A 14,405-nucleotide genomic window follows, 5' to 3' on the forward strand; every position below is an offset into this window, starting at 1 on the left:
GCAGTCATCTAAGCAAGATTACAGCCTGTTTTAGGCATCTTCTCCAAAAAGGGATGTGCAATAATACTTTGATTACAATCATTTTCAAGTTCTATTGTGCTCATGCTTCATATTACTGCTAGATATTTCCATTTCCAACTGCTAGATAGCTCTGTTAGCAAATCAATAATGAAAAAAGCAACCACAAAATAGTATTATCTTGGGATCTCAAATAATTAATTAGGTTTGTAACCCCTAATATCCTAGAATGCTTAGAGCATACACACACACACACACACACACACACACTTAGATAAAGAATAATGTAAGGGAAATTCCCCCCCACCCCAAAATACTAGACCCTGGGGTCATCCCATTAAGGTGATTGGTGGGAAATTCAGGACAGATAAAAGGAGGTACTTCTTCACACAGCGCATAGTTAAACTATGGAATTCGCTACCATGGGATGTAGTGATGGCCCCCAATTTGGATTACTTTAAAAGGGGGTTAGACAAATTCCTGGAGGAAAACGCTATCAGTGGCTACTAGTCTTGAGGGCTATGTGCTATCTCCAGTGAGCCTATGTAAACCAGTTGCTGGGCAACTTGGGTGGGAGGGTGCTGTTGCACTCATGTCCTGCTTGTGGGTTCCTGGTCCATCTAGTCCAGCATTCTGTTTGCACAGTGGCCAGCCGGTTGGCCACTGTGTGAACAGAATGCTGGACTAGATGGACCTTTGGTCTGATCCTGCATGGCTCTTCTTATGTTATAAGTTAAAAATACATCAACTCAGACCCCAGCTATTCAACCCTTTTTCTGTTAACTTCCTATATAGTACTTTGACTTATAATGATACCAGCCATAGGAAAGCCTTTATGGCTGAAGTGGAGGGGAGGCTGCAGCCCATGAACTAATTTCATGCAGCCCTCAGCATCATCTGGCTCTACAGCTGTTGTTCTTACTCTCTAGGCTGCCCATCTGGGAACAGCTTCCTTTTCTGCTTTGTGTGTGTGCTTGTGGTACAAAAGCTGAAGGAAGTTGCTATATCCTTCTTCTGGTTCTTTCACACAGGGCAACTGGTTTTACATGGCCACTGTGCTGAGGGAGAGGGATGCCCAGCTAACTGATATATATTCTTAGTTAATGTTTACATATTAATAAACAGAAGTCTCAGTCCTACAAGGAAGCACAGGTTCTTATATTTAAACATGAAAATCGTGAATAGGATGCCTTGTTTGTGTAAAACGACATTGTCTTTTGTTCAAAATAGATGTTTGTATGTGGAAGTGTAACTTGGAAAAATCATTAGCTAAACATTACACACACATATTTACCTCAGGAGCCGAAGTTCTGCCAGGAGAGTAGGATTCTGCGCTGCCTTCTCGGGCGTGGGTTGAGACGCCTGCTCATGTTCAAGTCGCAGCCTGTGAATCTCTTGTAAGATTTCTCTTACAGAGGAAGAGAAAAAGAGGTCAGTGGTCTGTATAATTTTCACTGAACAAAACTTTACAAACAGAGAACTAAACTAGTGCAAATAATGTCAGCCTAATTCCAAGCGTTTAAGGAGAAGATCCTGGAATCCCCGTGGGAGGTTCACACATGCTGGGAGGCTTCTCAGGCCCCCCTGCTAAGAGGAACCTCCTGTCCTCCACCACCCACTGTTGAAAGCTCCGGGAACCTCACAAGTGGCCTTGGATGCAGTGCAAGGAGCTGCTTTCAGACAAAAAAAATTCCAAAAAGTGGGGAAAAAGAAAACCCCAATATTTCAACTAGGAGATACTGCTTGCGTGGACAAGACCATGTGGATCTGCTTAATTTACATCTGTTGCATCAAGGTGACAGGGAACCGAGAAGCTATGGGCTCTGTCCTTTTGAGTCTATGAACTGCTACAAATGTATTTGAATAACTGTTCGCATTTAGAGACTCAATGTGGTATAGTGGTTAGGGCTAGAACCTTGATTTGGCCATGAAACGTACTGGGGTGACCTTGGGCAAAGCCCTGGGTCTCAGACCCAAAGCAGACATTACTCTAAATTCATGGCTAGCAGCTACTTTTGGGGTTGTTTGGTTTTTTTTACTGTAGAGGAAGGACATGGGGACCAATCTGGATTGCAATCCTAGCATGGGTGGTGGTTCTTTAAGCCTCCCTGCCACTGTGGTAATGATCCAGATAAGGGCTCCTATGACAACAATTTATACTCTCAAATAGTGATCCATATTTGGCAATATCAATTGCAGGCATCCTCCACCCCCCTGCTTGATCTGCTAGCTATGTCTTTAAAGTACCACCTGCTTTGGCCCTCAGCCTGATTCACAGGGTTGTTACGAGGATATAATGTAGAGGGGGGCAGTAGGGAGGAGAGCAATGACATATGCCAACCCAAGCTTCTTGGAGGAAGGACCGGATAAGAATGTAATAAATAAATATTTTCAAAGGTCGTAAAAAATGATTCGTGTTCTAGTTTCTCCTTGGATCTTGTGATTATATTTCTGGGAGAAAAAAAGTATAGTCCTCAAATTACAAACTTTGTAATCAGATTGAAATTTGACTGTGCCTGCTTTGCCACAACCAGGAGTCCACAAATTGTGGCGGAACTTACTAGTCAACAACTACTGTCTAGTAGCTGGCTGTGAACTCCATTCATACCAGAACTTCAATGGGCTTTACTTCTGAGCAAGGATGCTACTGTAACTAATTCTACGTTCATGTAACTGCAATCATAGCATATGGTTCCTCTCCCCACCCCCCATTTTTCTGCCTATTATATTATATTATATTATATTAATTATATTATATTATGTTATATTATATTATATTCTTCAGTTCAAAAGTTCTAACTCTACAATGATGGCATGACAAAGAACAGAAATAAACAGCAGCCCCAGTTTATTGTTATAATCTACACAGTATCTATGGGTTCGCTCACGATAGATTCAGCACCATTTTTGTCAGCTCTGCCTTGATACCATCTGTCTTTGCATCTTGTTTCATCCACATATATCCATTCAGCCTGGATGTAGGTCACAATAAATTGATCAGAAGATCCTTACCTGTTTTTGTTTTCGAGTTCTTGAATAAGCTGTCGTTGTTGCTTATTTGCATCAATAGAGAATGAGATATCTGGAGCACCTCTCTGCTGTGGTTGCTGTTGTGGCTGCTGGAAGAAAGGTTATTAAAAATGTTAAGTAAATGCATATTGTTTAAAGAAGAACACCCATCTTTTTTCCTTTCTATAATCACACATGTGAGTGTTGCACTGTGGTGCCAGAAATCCCAGGGTTCATATCTCACCTTAGCTAGGACCTCACTATGTACATTAGATAAGCCTTGCTTTTTTTGTCCCCATCGTCAATATAGAGGATAAGAATAATAAATCTACATTACATTATTGTTGTAAGGGTTGGTGAGATAATGTATGTGAACCACTTTGAACACTCAAAATGAGCTAAATATATATGAACCTGCACATATTATGGTACAGCTGTATAGAAAATGTCTGCATTCATAGATGAAATCCTCTTCACATTTGTATTGAGGGATAAGGGAACAATCTTTTTACAAGACAGAGATATGGTGGCAACATGGACAAGAAAGAATGCATACGTCAAGAGCAAGGATACAGGAGATAAGTCCAGCTGAGCTCAATGGGATACTCTCAGGTCAGTATGTCTAGCGGGGGTGGGCACATGTGCCCCCCGCTGCTTCCACAGGCTTGTTTTTACAAATTGCCCACCTTATCACTATACAGAACTAAATAGGCCAAATTAAGCTTCTTTGAAGGTAAATTTGATCTGTATGGCACTCCATATCCACTATGGAGCACAATACAGATCAAATTTAGCTTTAAAACAAAATACATTTGGCCCATTTACTGCTCCATATCACTAACATAGCAATTTGGGTGTGAAAATTAGGGGGCGCCCCATGGAGTGCAGCTCATGGGAGGGGGGTGGGGGGCAGAAATATCTATGGACCCCTACAAGTTGTCCACCCTGATGTATAGGATTCTATATTTTTTATTTTATTTTATTTTTAACTAACTTTTTTCCATTTATTTGTCTTGTAACACACACTTCCACACCAGTGGGACTCTGCTTTTAACCTCTAGTGAGTAGAGGAACAGGCACAGGCTAGTCTAGAACAATTACAAAGCTGGACACAAAAAGGGAAAAGAGGCTATGGAAGGACAAGACTCTCCAGTGGTGGTGACCTGCAAGGTGTGTGCAATGTTTGTTTTCTTGCCTGAGAACAACATGGCCTACACCTGCAACAAGTGCAAGTTGATCACGCTGCTGGAAGAAAAAGTAAGTGGACTGGAGCGGCGACTGTCGACCCTCCGGGGAATAAGAGAACACATTCTTGGACAGAATGGGGGAACTACAGCAGCAAAGGGAAGACCAGAAGGTTGAAGAGCAACAGCAAGATGAGGCAGTGGGAAATGCTGAGGTGAAGAAAAACGGAGTAGAGCATACTCCTTGGAAAAGGGTGACAGTTAGGAGAAGAAGAACTAGACTCCACTCTGCACCAGTGGAAGCAGTGGAGCTGTGGAACCGATTCCAGGTACTTGCGGATGAGACTGGAGGACAGCCTGCGGAGGAAGAATCACAGGGGAACCTGCATGAAAGTGAGCAAGAGGCTGAAGGTCAGTCAAACAGAGGCGATGAAACCCAGGCCTACAACAAGAAGAAGGGAAGAGTGGTAGTAGTGGGAGACTCCTTGCTGCGTGGGATCGAGACCCAAGTATGTCGCGAAGACCCATGGACTCGCCAGGTATGTTGTCTCCCAGGAGGACGAATTAGAGATGTGACTGAAAGGTTGCCTGCACTCATAAAACCCACTGACAGGTATCCCTTTCTTCTCATCCATGTGGGAACAAATGATACCGCCAAGCGGAGCTACGAAGAAATCACGTCAGACTTTGAAGCTCTGGGAAGGAAACTCAAGAACTTTGGGGCCCAGATAATTTTCTCATCCATCCTTCCAGGAGTTAGAGGGCTAGAAAGGGAACGAAAAATACTCCGGGTGAATGACTGGCTATGAAGGTGGTGCCGACGAGAGAGATTTGGATTCTGGGATCACGGGCTATACTTCCTGAAAGATGGTCTGTTGGCAAGGGACAGGTTGCACCTCACAAAGGATGGGAAGAATGTGTTTGGCCACAGCATGAAGAACTTCATCAGGAGGGCTTTAAACTGAATCCTACAGGGAAGGGAGATGTAATGTTGGGGGTAACAATGGACGTAGGCGCATGTACTGCAACAGAGAGAACAGCTCTGATAGCGCCCAATAACAGTCTTCAGACACATGTAAGAAGAAAGCCAGACTATGAAGCACACGGTCTTCAATGTCTATATACTAATGCCCAGAGTATGGGAAACAAACAGAACAAACTTGAACTCTTAATACAGGAGGGAAATTATGACTTGATAGGTATAACTGAGACTTGGGGGGATGACTCTCATGACTGGAATACAGCAATTGAAGGATATCACTTGTTCAAAAAGAACAGGAGGAACAGAAAGGGAGGTGAGGTTGCACTGTATGTGAAAAATATGTATCTCTGCACAGAAATACAGGAGGATGAGATTGGTAGCCCCATCGAGAGCATCTGGATCAAAATAAATGGAGGAAAGAATAAAAGGAACCTGGTGGTCGGAGTCTACTACCGGCCACCCAACCAAGGAGAAGACGAGGATGAAACTTTTGAAAAGCAAATAGCCAATGTTTTAAGGAAGCATGATGTAGTAGTAATGGGGGACTTCAATTTCCCCGATATATGTTGGGAGACAAATTCTGCAAAATATGGCCCCTCCAGGAAATTCCTGACTTGTGTGGCGGATAACTTCCTCCTACAGAAAGTAGAGGAAGGAACTAGAGGATCGGCTATCCTTGACTTGATCCTAACCAACAGAGATGACTTAGTGGATAAAGTAGCAGTTACAGGAACTCTGGGGGAAAGCGACCATGTTGCACTTGAGTTCTTGGTTCTAAGGGAAGCAAAAGCCGAGTGTAGTCAAACGCATACCCTGGATTTTAGGAAAGCTGATCTTAATAAACTCAGAACAATGATCAGTAAGGTCCCATGGCAAGCGACACTAATGAGAAAAGGAGTCCAAGATGGGTGGGAGCTTTTAAAAAAGGAAATTCTCAAGGCACAATCACAAACAATTCCAACAAGAAGAAAAGGTGGAAGACAACAGAAGAAGCCAATGTGGCTTCACAAAAAGCTTAGGGATGACCTGAAAACAAAAAAGGACACATATAGGAAGTGGAAAGAAGGCCAAGCAACAAAGGAAGAGTACAGGCAGGTAGTACAGAATTGTAGGGATGGCGTCAGGAAGGCTAAAACTGAGAATGAGCTGAGGTTAGCGAGGGATGCTAAAAACAACAAAAAGTCTTTCTTCAGCTACGTGCATAGTAAAAGGCAGAGGAAAGAAATGGTTGTTCAGCTATTAAATAAGGATGGCAAAATGATAACAGATGACAAAGAAAAGGCAGAGGTGCTCAATGCCTACTTTGGCTCAGTCTTCTCCCAAAAGAGGGTCTATGACCCCCCTGGCAAAGGCGAAGTGCAGGCTGAAGGGGCAGGATTGCAGCTTGAGATCGATAGGCATATGGTCAAGGAACACCGAATTACTTTGAATGAGTTCAAATCTCCAGGGCCAGATGAACTGCATCCTGGAGTAATAAAGGAACTGGCAGAAGAACTCTCAGAACCGCTGTCTATTCTCTTTGAGAAATCATGGAGGACGGGGGAAGTGCCAGAGGACTGGAGGAGGGCTAATGTTGTTGTTGTTGTTGTTGTTCAGTTGTTCAGTCGTGTCCGACTCTTCGTGACCCCATGGACCATAGCACGCCAGGCCTTCCTGTCCTGCGCTCTCTCCCGGAGCGTGCTCAAGTTCATATTCATTGCATCCGTGATGCTATCTAGCCATCTCATCCTCTGCCGTCCCCTTCTCCTTTTGCCTTCAGTCTTTCCCAGCATCAGGGTCTTTTCCAGGGAGTTTTCTCTTCGCATTAGGTGGCCAAAATATTGGAGCTTCAGCTTCAGTATCTGTCCTTCCAAAGAGCAGTCAGGGTTGATTTCCTTTAGGATGGACTGATTTGACCTCCTTGCAGTCCAGGGGACTCGTAAGAGTCTTCTCCAGCACCACAGTTCGAAAGCATCAATTCTTCGGCGCTCAGCCTTCCTTATAGTCCAGCTCTCACAGCCATACATTACTACTGGGATCTTCAAAAAGGGTAAAAAGGAGGAACCTGGGAACTACAGACCAGTCAGTCTGACATCAATCCCAGGGAAAATTCTGGAGCACATGATAAAAAAATCCATCTGGAAGCACCTTGAAAACAATGCCGTGATTACTCGAAGCCAACATGGATTTGTCAAGAACAAGTCCTGCCAGACAAATCTGATCTCATTTTTTGATCAAGTAACCTCCCTTGTAGACCGTGGGAATGCTGTAGACATCATATACCTCGACTTCAGCAAAGCTTTCGACAAAGTGCCCTATGATATTCTGATGAGCAAACTAGCTCAAAGTGGGCTAGATGAAACAACGATCTGGTGGATCCACAGTTGGCTACAGAATCGGACTCAAAGAGTGCTTATCAATGGGACCTTCTCAAACTGGAGAGAGGTAACGAGTGGGGTACCGCAGAGCTCAGTCCTGGGCCCAGTGCTCTTCAACATTTTTATGAATGACTTGGAGGAGGAGGTGCAGGGAATGCTGATCAAATTTGCAGATGACACAAAATTGGGCGGGATAGCTAATACCTTGGAAGACAGAAACAAAATTCAAAGTGATCTGGATAGACTGGAGTGCTGGGCAGAAAACAACAGAATGACATTTAATAGGGATAAATGCCAAGTTCTGCACCTAGGAAAAAGAAACCAAATGCACAGTTACAAGATGGGGGATATGTGGCTCAACAACACTACAAGCGAGAAAAATCTTGGAATTGTTGTCGATCACAAGCTGAATATAAGCCAACAATGTGATTGGCTGCAAAAAAGGCAAAGGCTATTTTGGGCTGCATTAATAGAAGCATAGCTTCCAAATCCCGGGACGTACTAGTTCCCCTCTACTCAGCACTGGTTAGGCCTCATCTGAAGTACTGTGTCCAGTTCTGGGCACCACACTTTAAGAAGGATGCAGACAAACTGGAGAGGGTTCAGAGGAGGGCAACAAAGATGATCAGGGGACTGGAAACAAAGCCCTATGAAGAGAGACTGAAAGAACTGGGCATGTTTAGCCTTGAGAAGAGAAGACTGAGGGGAGATACGATAGCACTCTTCAAGTACTTGAAAGGTTGTCACAGAGAAGAAGGCCAGGATCTCTTCTTGATCATCCCAGAGTGCAGGACACGGAATAATGGGCTCAAGTGACAGGAAGCCAGATTCCGGCTGAACATCAGGAAAAACTTCCTGACTGGTTAGAGCAATACGACAATGGAACCAATTCCCTAGGGAGGTGGTGGGCTCTCCCACACTGGAGGCGTTCAAGACGAGGCTGGACAGCCATCTGTCAGGGATGCTCTGACTTGGATTCCTGCATTGAGCAGGGGGTTGGACTCAATGGCCTTGTAGGCCCCTTCCAACCCTACTACTATTCTATGATTCTATGATAGCCTTAGGTTGCAATCTTACTGTATAACCACTTACCTAGGAGTAAGCTCCATTGAAATCAATGGACTTACATTTGAGTAGGGATGTATGCGAATTTCTTTTCAGTTTGCAAATCACCAGAACTTGCCGTCTTTGCAACGTGAACATGAATGGGAATGCATTTTTTGGAAAAAGCTCACATATTCCTGAGGTTTTGACTGCGTTTGGAAAATTTGTATTTAAAAAAATGTGTGCGCTTTAAAATTCACATTTTTCAAAAGATACACATTTTCATGCATTAGTAAATGGGGGGAAAATGCACACGCTTAAAAAAGCATGCACAGAAATTTGCACATTACCCATTTGAAATGCACACTTTTACCATTTGAATGAAAAGACAGGTTGCCAATGAAAATGGGAGTGAGGCAAACCGAGCTTTGAAGTGGAGTTTGGAGAATTTTGGCAAGCTCAAGCATCCCTGGTTCTCCAGTCCCTACTTTTGAGTAGACATGGCTAAGACTGTGCTGTTAGCTTATGGGAAAGAGCAATGCAATGGGAAACAAGAGGTGAGGGTTGAAGCTGCATATCTTGGAGGTGTAAAGGTGGTCTTGTAGTGGATTTGGTACTGGAAGAGCTGGCAAGTTTAGTGAGCTCCCACAGTTGCGTGCTAAAGGCATAGAGACCTGTGTAGCTTAACAAAGTAAGCAGATTTTAGCAGGCTTTGGCTAACAAAGGTAGGCCTCATTGTATAATGATGGGCAGCTTCCTTAGATGGGCCTCATATACACTTCTAATTGTTACCAAGCAAGTGCAGCTGCACAGGTCAACCACTGTACATTTGCTTGGTTACCTCACCCCTCTGAGATAAGGGTGTAGTGTTTTATCTCACTCCTGAGCTGGCTCTCTTTCTCACAGGGAAGGCAATGAATTTCCCAGACTGGGATGCTTTGAGAACCTCCTTGAAGTATGAGAGGGAGCTATATAATCCAACCTGCAGGCTTTGGTCTTGCTCCAAGGGGTAATTGCATGCTGCCAGCCTGGAGAACTTTTTCCAGTCCTGAGGGGAGCATCTCGTATATCTTGGGGACCAAAGGTGCCTGCTTTGTCAACTGAAGGGACGTGAGCTTTCTTTGTATATTCTTTCTGCCTCCATATGTCATCTTGTGTACTCAGTAAACTACTAAACTGATCCATCTCTGATTTGTCTCACTTTAGCACCCACAAATCTGATTTAATTGGAACCTAAGTCAATCAGGCCCCTTCATGGATCACTGCCTTGTTGTGGCGAAGGGGCTTGCGTAACTCAGTGAAGCCATAAGCTATGCCGTGCAGGGCCACCCAAGACGGACAGGTCATGGCGGAGAGTTCTGACAAAATGTGGTCCACTGGAGAAGGAAATGGCAACCCACTCCAGTATTCTTGCCAAGAAAACCCCATGGAACGTATCACAAGGCTAAAAGAGATGACGCCGGAAGATGAGCCCCTCAGGTCGGAAGGTGTCCAATATGCTACTGGGGAAGAGCAGAGGGTATTTCCAAGTAGCGCCAGAAAGAGTGAAGCGGCTGGGCCAAACCCGAAAGGACACTCAGCTGTGGATGTGTCTGGTGGTGAAAAGAAAATCCGATGCTGTAAAGAACAATATTGTTTAGGAACCTGGAATGTCAGATCAATGAATCAAGGTAAGCTGGAGGTGGTCAAACATGAGATGGCAAGATTGAACATCGACATCTTGGGAATCAGCGAACTAAAATGGACAGGCATGGGCGAATTTAATTCAGGTGACCATCATATCTACTATTGTGGGCAAGAATCCCTTAGAAGAAATGGAGTAGCACTCATAGTCAACAAAAGGGTGGGAAAAGCAGTACTGGGGTACAATCTTAAAAATGATAGAATGATCTCAGTACGAATCCAAGGCAAACCATTCAACATCACAGTAATTCAAGTCTATGCCCCAACCACTGAGGCCGAAGAAGCTGAGGTTGATCGGTTCTATGAAGACCTACAACACCTTCTAGAACTAACACCAAAAAAAGAGGTCCTCTTCATCATAGGGGATTGGAATGCTAAAGTAGGAAGTCAAGAAATCACCGGGATAACAGGCAGGCATGGCCTTGGTGTACAAAATGAAGCAGGACAAAAGCTAATAGAGTTTTGCCAAGAGAACATGCTGATCATAGCAAACACTCTTTTCCAACAGCACAAGAGGCGACTCTACACATGGACGTCACCAGATGGTCAATATCGAAATCAGATTGATTATGTCCTTTGCAGCCAAAGATGGAGAAGCTCCATACAGTCAGTAAAAACAAGACAGCTGATCAATAAATCAATAGAGGTCTCCATAAGGAAAGCCTTAAATAGCAATAATAGTTCTGGATGGAAAAGTGAGAGATGGTAGGACAAGAACCCAGGCCTCCAAGGCCTAACAACCCAAACCACACTGTTACAGGAACAAACAGAAGTCAAACAGGAAGGGGATCTTTGTAATCTCCCATGGCCTAGTCATGATGTATCCCATTCCTTCCCCTCAGCTCCAGCCATGGAAAACAGCCCTCCCAGACCAGTAAGGAACAAGCTATATATGGAACTGTAGTCCTCTGGAATATCAGGAGGTCCTAGGTTTGAGCCCTGAATATGGATTCCCAGGGGAAATGGGTGGCAAGAGCGTTTACAGGGCAATCAACCAGTCAGTTACTAGCAATTAATTGTCAGACTCATTTATGGACCACATAAATTTTGCCCAGCCCCCCTTCATTCCGTCCAGCCATATCTTCACTGTACTGATTTGGGTTGTTTTCTTTTTACAGTATCTGCTGGTTATGCCCCCCAGAAGGCCTTGGCATCAATCCCTCCCCTTCCCAACACCTCCACATCATGACAGGAACATTGCTTGGTTTATGACACCATTAGTAACCAAGCAGAAGTCAGGAAAACATTTGGCGGGTGGTGCCCACCTCATCATTTTAGCTGATGCTCAAGTGGTAAAGCGATGGGCAAGACATAGATCTTCAGTCCTGATGAGGTGCTGTGACAGTTAACCCACTATGTGCCCACCATCATGAAGACATCTGAGGTGAGTAACAAGGGGAGGCTCCCTATTTTACTAACCTTCAACAGAACAGAAATACAACTAAACAGTCCTAGGCTTTATTGAATAGGATTACTTGTGGATTCAATTTGACAGCATCACAGAGGAATAGGGGTACATCATGTGTACATCCCCAGGCCCCAGCAACCTGAAACACATCCAAAAAATCTGACTAGACAATGCTTTGGATGCATCCACTGGCAATGCTGTAGCTGGCTATGGATTCAAGTGATTTTTAACCCTCAGAATGCTTAGCAAGTAAGTCACAATGGGCATTTGGGGATTCCTTGACATCACCTTCCTGTCCTAGCCAGAGAAGGTCCTCACTACTTCAAAGAGCTCTGCTGGTTGGCACGTAAGAGGACACCATGGTGGCAGAGAAGTATTGCTTCTTTGTCACCATCACAGCCACCACAGAGTAGGCTCTAAAATGAACTCTCACCTGTGTTCACCATTGCTCCATCTCCTTGATCATCCCCAGGAAAACCAGAAAACTGAGCAAAGCCTATCCAGTGGGAGCAATCATTTTGACTGCTTGATTAATCTCTGTCTCTCACAGAGCAATCAAGGCATTGACATGAGCCCCAGCCATACCAACCTGAGACTCTCAGGAATTCAGACATAATGTCACACCATTGTCAAGGGTGGGTCTGACCTCTGAGTTAGCCTAGGACTGTAACTAAGCTGCTTTCCTATCATGCCTCCAACTCCACCTATTTTTGTCCCTTGGATTGGTGGTGCTCTACTGACACAACATTGCTACATTAGTGTAAATGAACTATGCTAGCTAATATTTTGTTTTACCCGTGTGATGGAATATAATGTATCCCAAGGATAAGACCACAATGTCAGGGCTGGGGCATGGGCAGCAGTCTGGAGCAAGCCAGGAGTCCAGGTTGCTGAGTAATCCAGATCAGAGATCAGTCCGGGAGTCAGGACCAAAGAGCAATTGGGACAGATGGCAAACCAGGGGGACAGACCAGAAGACAAGCCAAAGGTTATGAGGACCAAAGAGCAAGTCTAGAAACATGAGATACACCAGAGCTCAGGTGGACCTTGTTGCTCAACTGCAACAAGAAGCCCTTTATACTCCTTCCTGGCCAGAACAATCAAACAGCTGGCAGAATCACTTCAAGTCTGGAAGGTTCTTTGCAAGGCAGCTCCATGTGGTTTCTGACACTTTTACTGAGAGGCTGCAGTTATGCCCCTCACCATATGGGGCAGTGGTCAGCTGTTCTTGAGACACAGCCTCTTTCTATAGCAGAGTCTCTCCTACAACTAGGGGGGCTTCCAGACGAGGCTTTTATAGTGTAATCACTCTGCCTCATTCACAGAATTTTAGGCTGGGCCCAGGCGACATCGTTTTCCACTCATAACCCTCCCAAGTTTTACCACCACTTCTGTCTTTATTCTTACCACAGAAAATCCGCTAAGGAAGAAAAGACGGAATTGCTGCACAATGCCTTCTGATTGGTAGTGCTAGGAGCTCTCCATCTGGAATCACCCTAGCTGTTCTGCAGTATTTTCAGAGATAAATCTTACAGAATGAGGAGCATGATAATTTGCTCTTACACCTAGAAACTGTGCTGCACTTAGCAAGCGCGGGGGAATAATGTTTTTCATTAATTGGAAATCATGGTCTATATTAGAGATGAGTGAGCTCTCTTGGATTAATTCAGAAATTATTCAAGTCCTTCAAAACACAAAAGACCGTAAGATAATTTTGCTGGGCCAACCTGAGGCCTAGAAAAATACCCCCCACCCTTGCCAGCCTGCAACATTCACAGGAAGAAATTTCAAATGCTGCAAGGGCAAAAACTGAAAGAGGGGGGTAAGCCTCCTGAGGATCCTTTTGTCCTAAGGGTGCTCTGTGGTGGTTGGGATCCTTCTTTCAGTTCTTGACCCTCCAGTGCTACCAAAACAGACAGTCCAGTCACAGAGGGATTTGGAAATTCCACATGCTGTCAGAGCTGTCTGTGTGCTCAGTCTTGGGCTCCCAAAGTCCCCATGATCCCTGGCTGACAAAGGCTGTGCTTGGCCAGGAGAAATCTCTCTTGTAGAGGTGCAAACCATGTTTCAGTCAGGGAACCTGGCAATTTTTCTCTGGCTTGGATTTTAATCCGAAACATCCAAAAAACAATATAAGCAACCATCACAATAAAACAACAATATACTGAAGAAATAATAAAAGAGCACAATTACAACATTTTAAAAAGGAGAGTCAGCATACACAATACAACCAATCATTAAGGCATTCCTGAATAAAAACAGAAACAGCTATAAGTCCTTGAAAATATAAGAATTCAGTGAGAAGAGGAACTGCTAATTTGAAACTTCTTGTTTTCTCAGTACTGATCTAATATGCTAGCAATATTTCATGATAACCTTTGTAATTTACTACCCTTATGATGGTTCCTTGTTGCTTTTTTGTTTGGTTTTAATATTTCTGCTGTTTTTGCAGTTGGTTGTTTTTTTATGTGATTGATTATCATATTTATGAGAGATGTCAGCCACCTTGGGGTTCTATTGTGGAACCAAAAGGTGGAGTACAAATATTTAAATAAATAATATATAAACATATTTTACAAAATGAGAATCTATGTATTATAGTGGAGATAATATCAGGGAACTAATTTTACAAACTGAAACCAATTGGAAATTGGTTGAACAAGCCTGACGTAACCGAAGGAACATCGGTAATTGTGGCTCTATGATGATTCTAATGATCC

General features: G+C 43.9%; 1 protein-coding gene across 12 annotated transcripts in view; it reads right to left on the reverse strand.

Annotated features, from left to right (window-relative positions):
• DTNA (dystrobrevin alpha) overlaps positions 1 to 14,405 on the reverse strand; it is a 223,494-nt gene that overhangs the window by 25,578 nt on the left and 183,511 nt on the right. For 10 of the 12 annotated variants that reach the window (XM_084849615.1, XM_084849612.1, XM_084849616.1 and 7 more), the window contains 2 exons: positions 3,031 to 3,137; positions 1,313 to 1,426 (listed from right to left, as the gene is read on the reverse strand). In XM_084849615.1, the coding sequence (XP_084705741.1) occupies positions 1,313 to 1,426; positions 3,031 to 3,137 (221 nt within the window). The remainder of the gene's footprint in view (positions 1 to 1,312; positions 1,427 to 3,030; positions 3,138 to 14,405) is intronic. The other 2 variants (XM_084849614.1, XM_084849609.1) reach the window with 1 other exon arrangement.

This window comes from Heloderma suspectum, chromosome 4 (genome assembly GCF_057233095.1).
Source record: "Heloderma suspectum isolate Gila_16-S chromosome 4, 16-S_ref, whole genome shotgun sequence".
In the NCBI taxonomy this organism is placed as follows: domain Eukaryota; kingdom Metazoa; phylum Chordata; class Lepidosauria; order Squamata; family Helodermatidae; genus Heloderma; species Heloderma suspectum.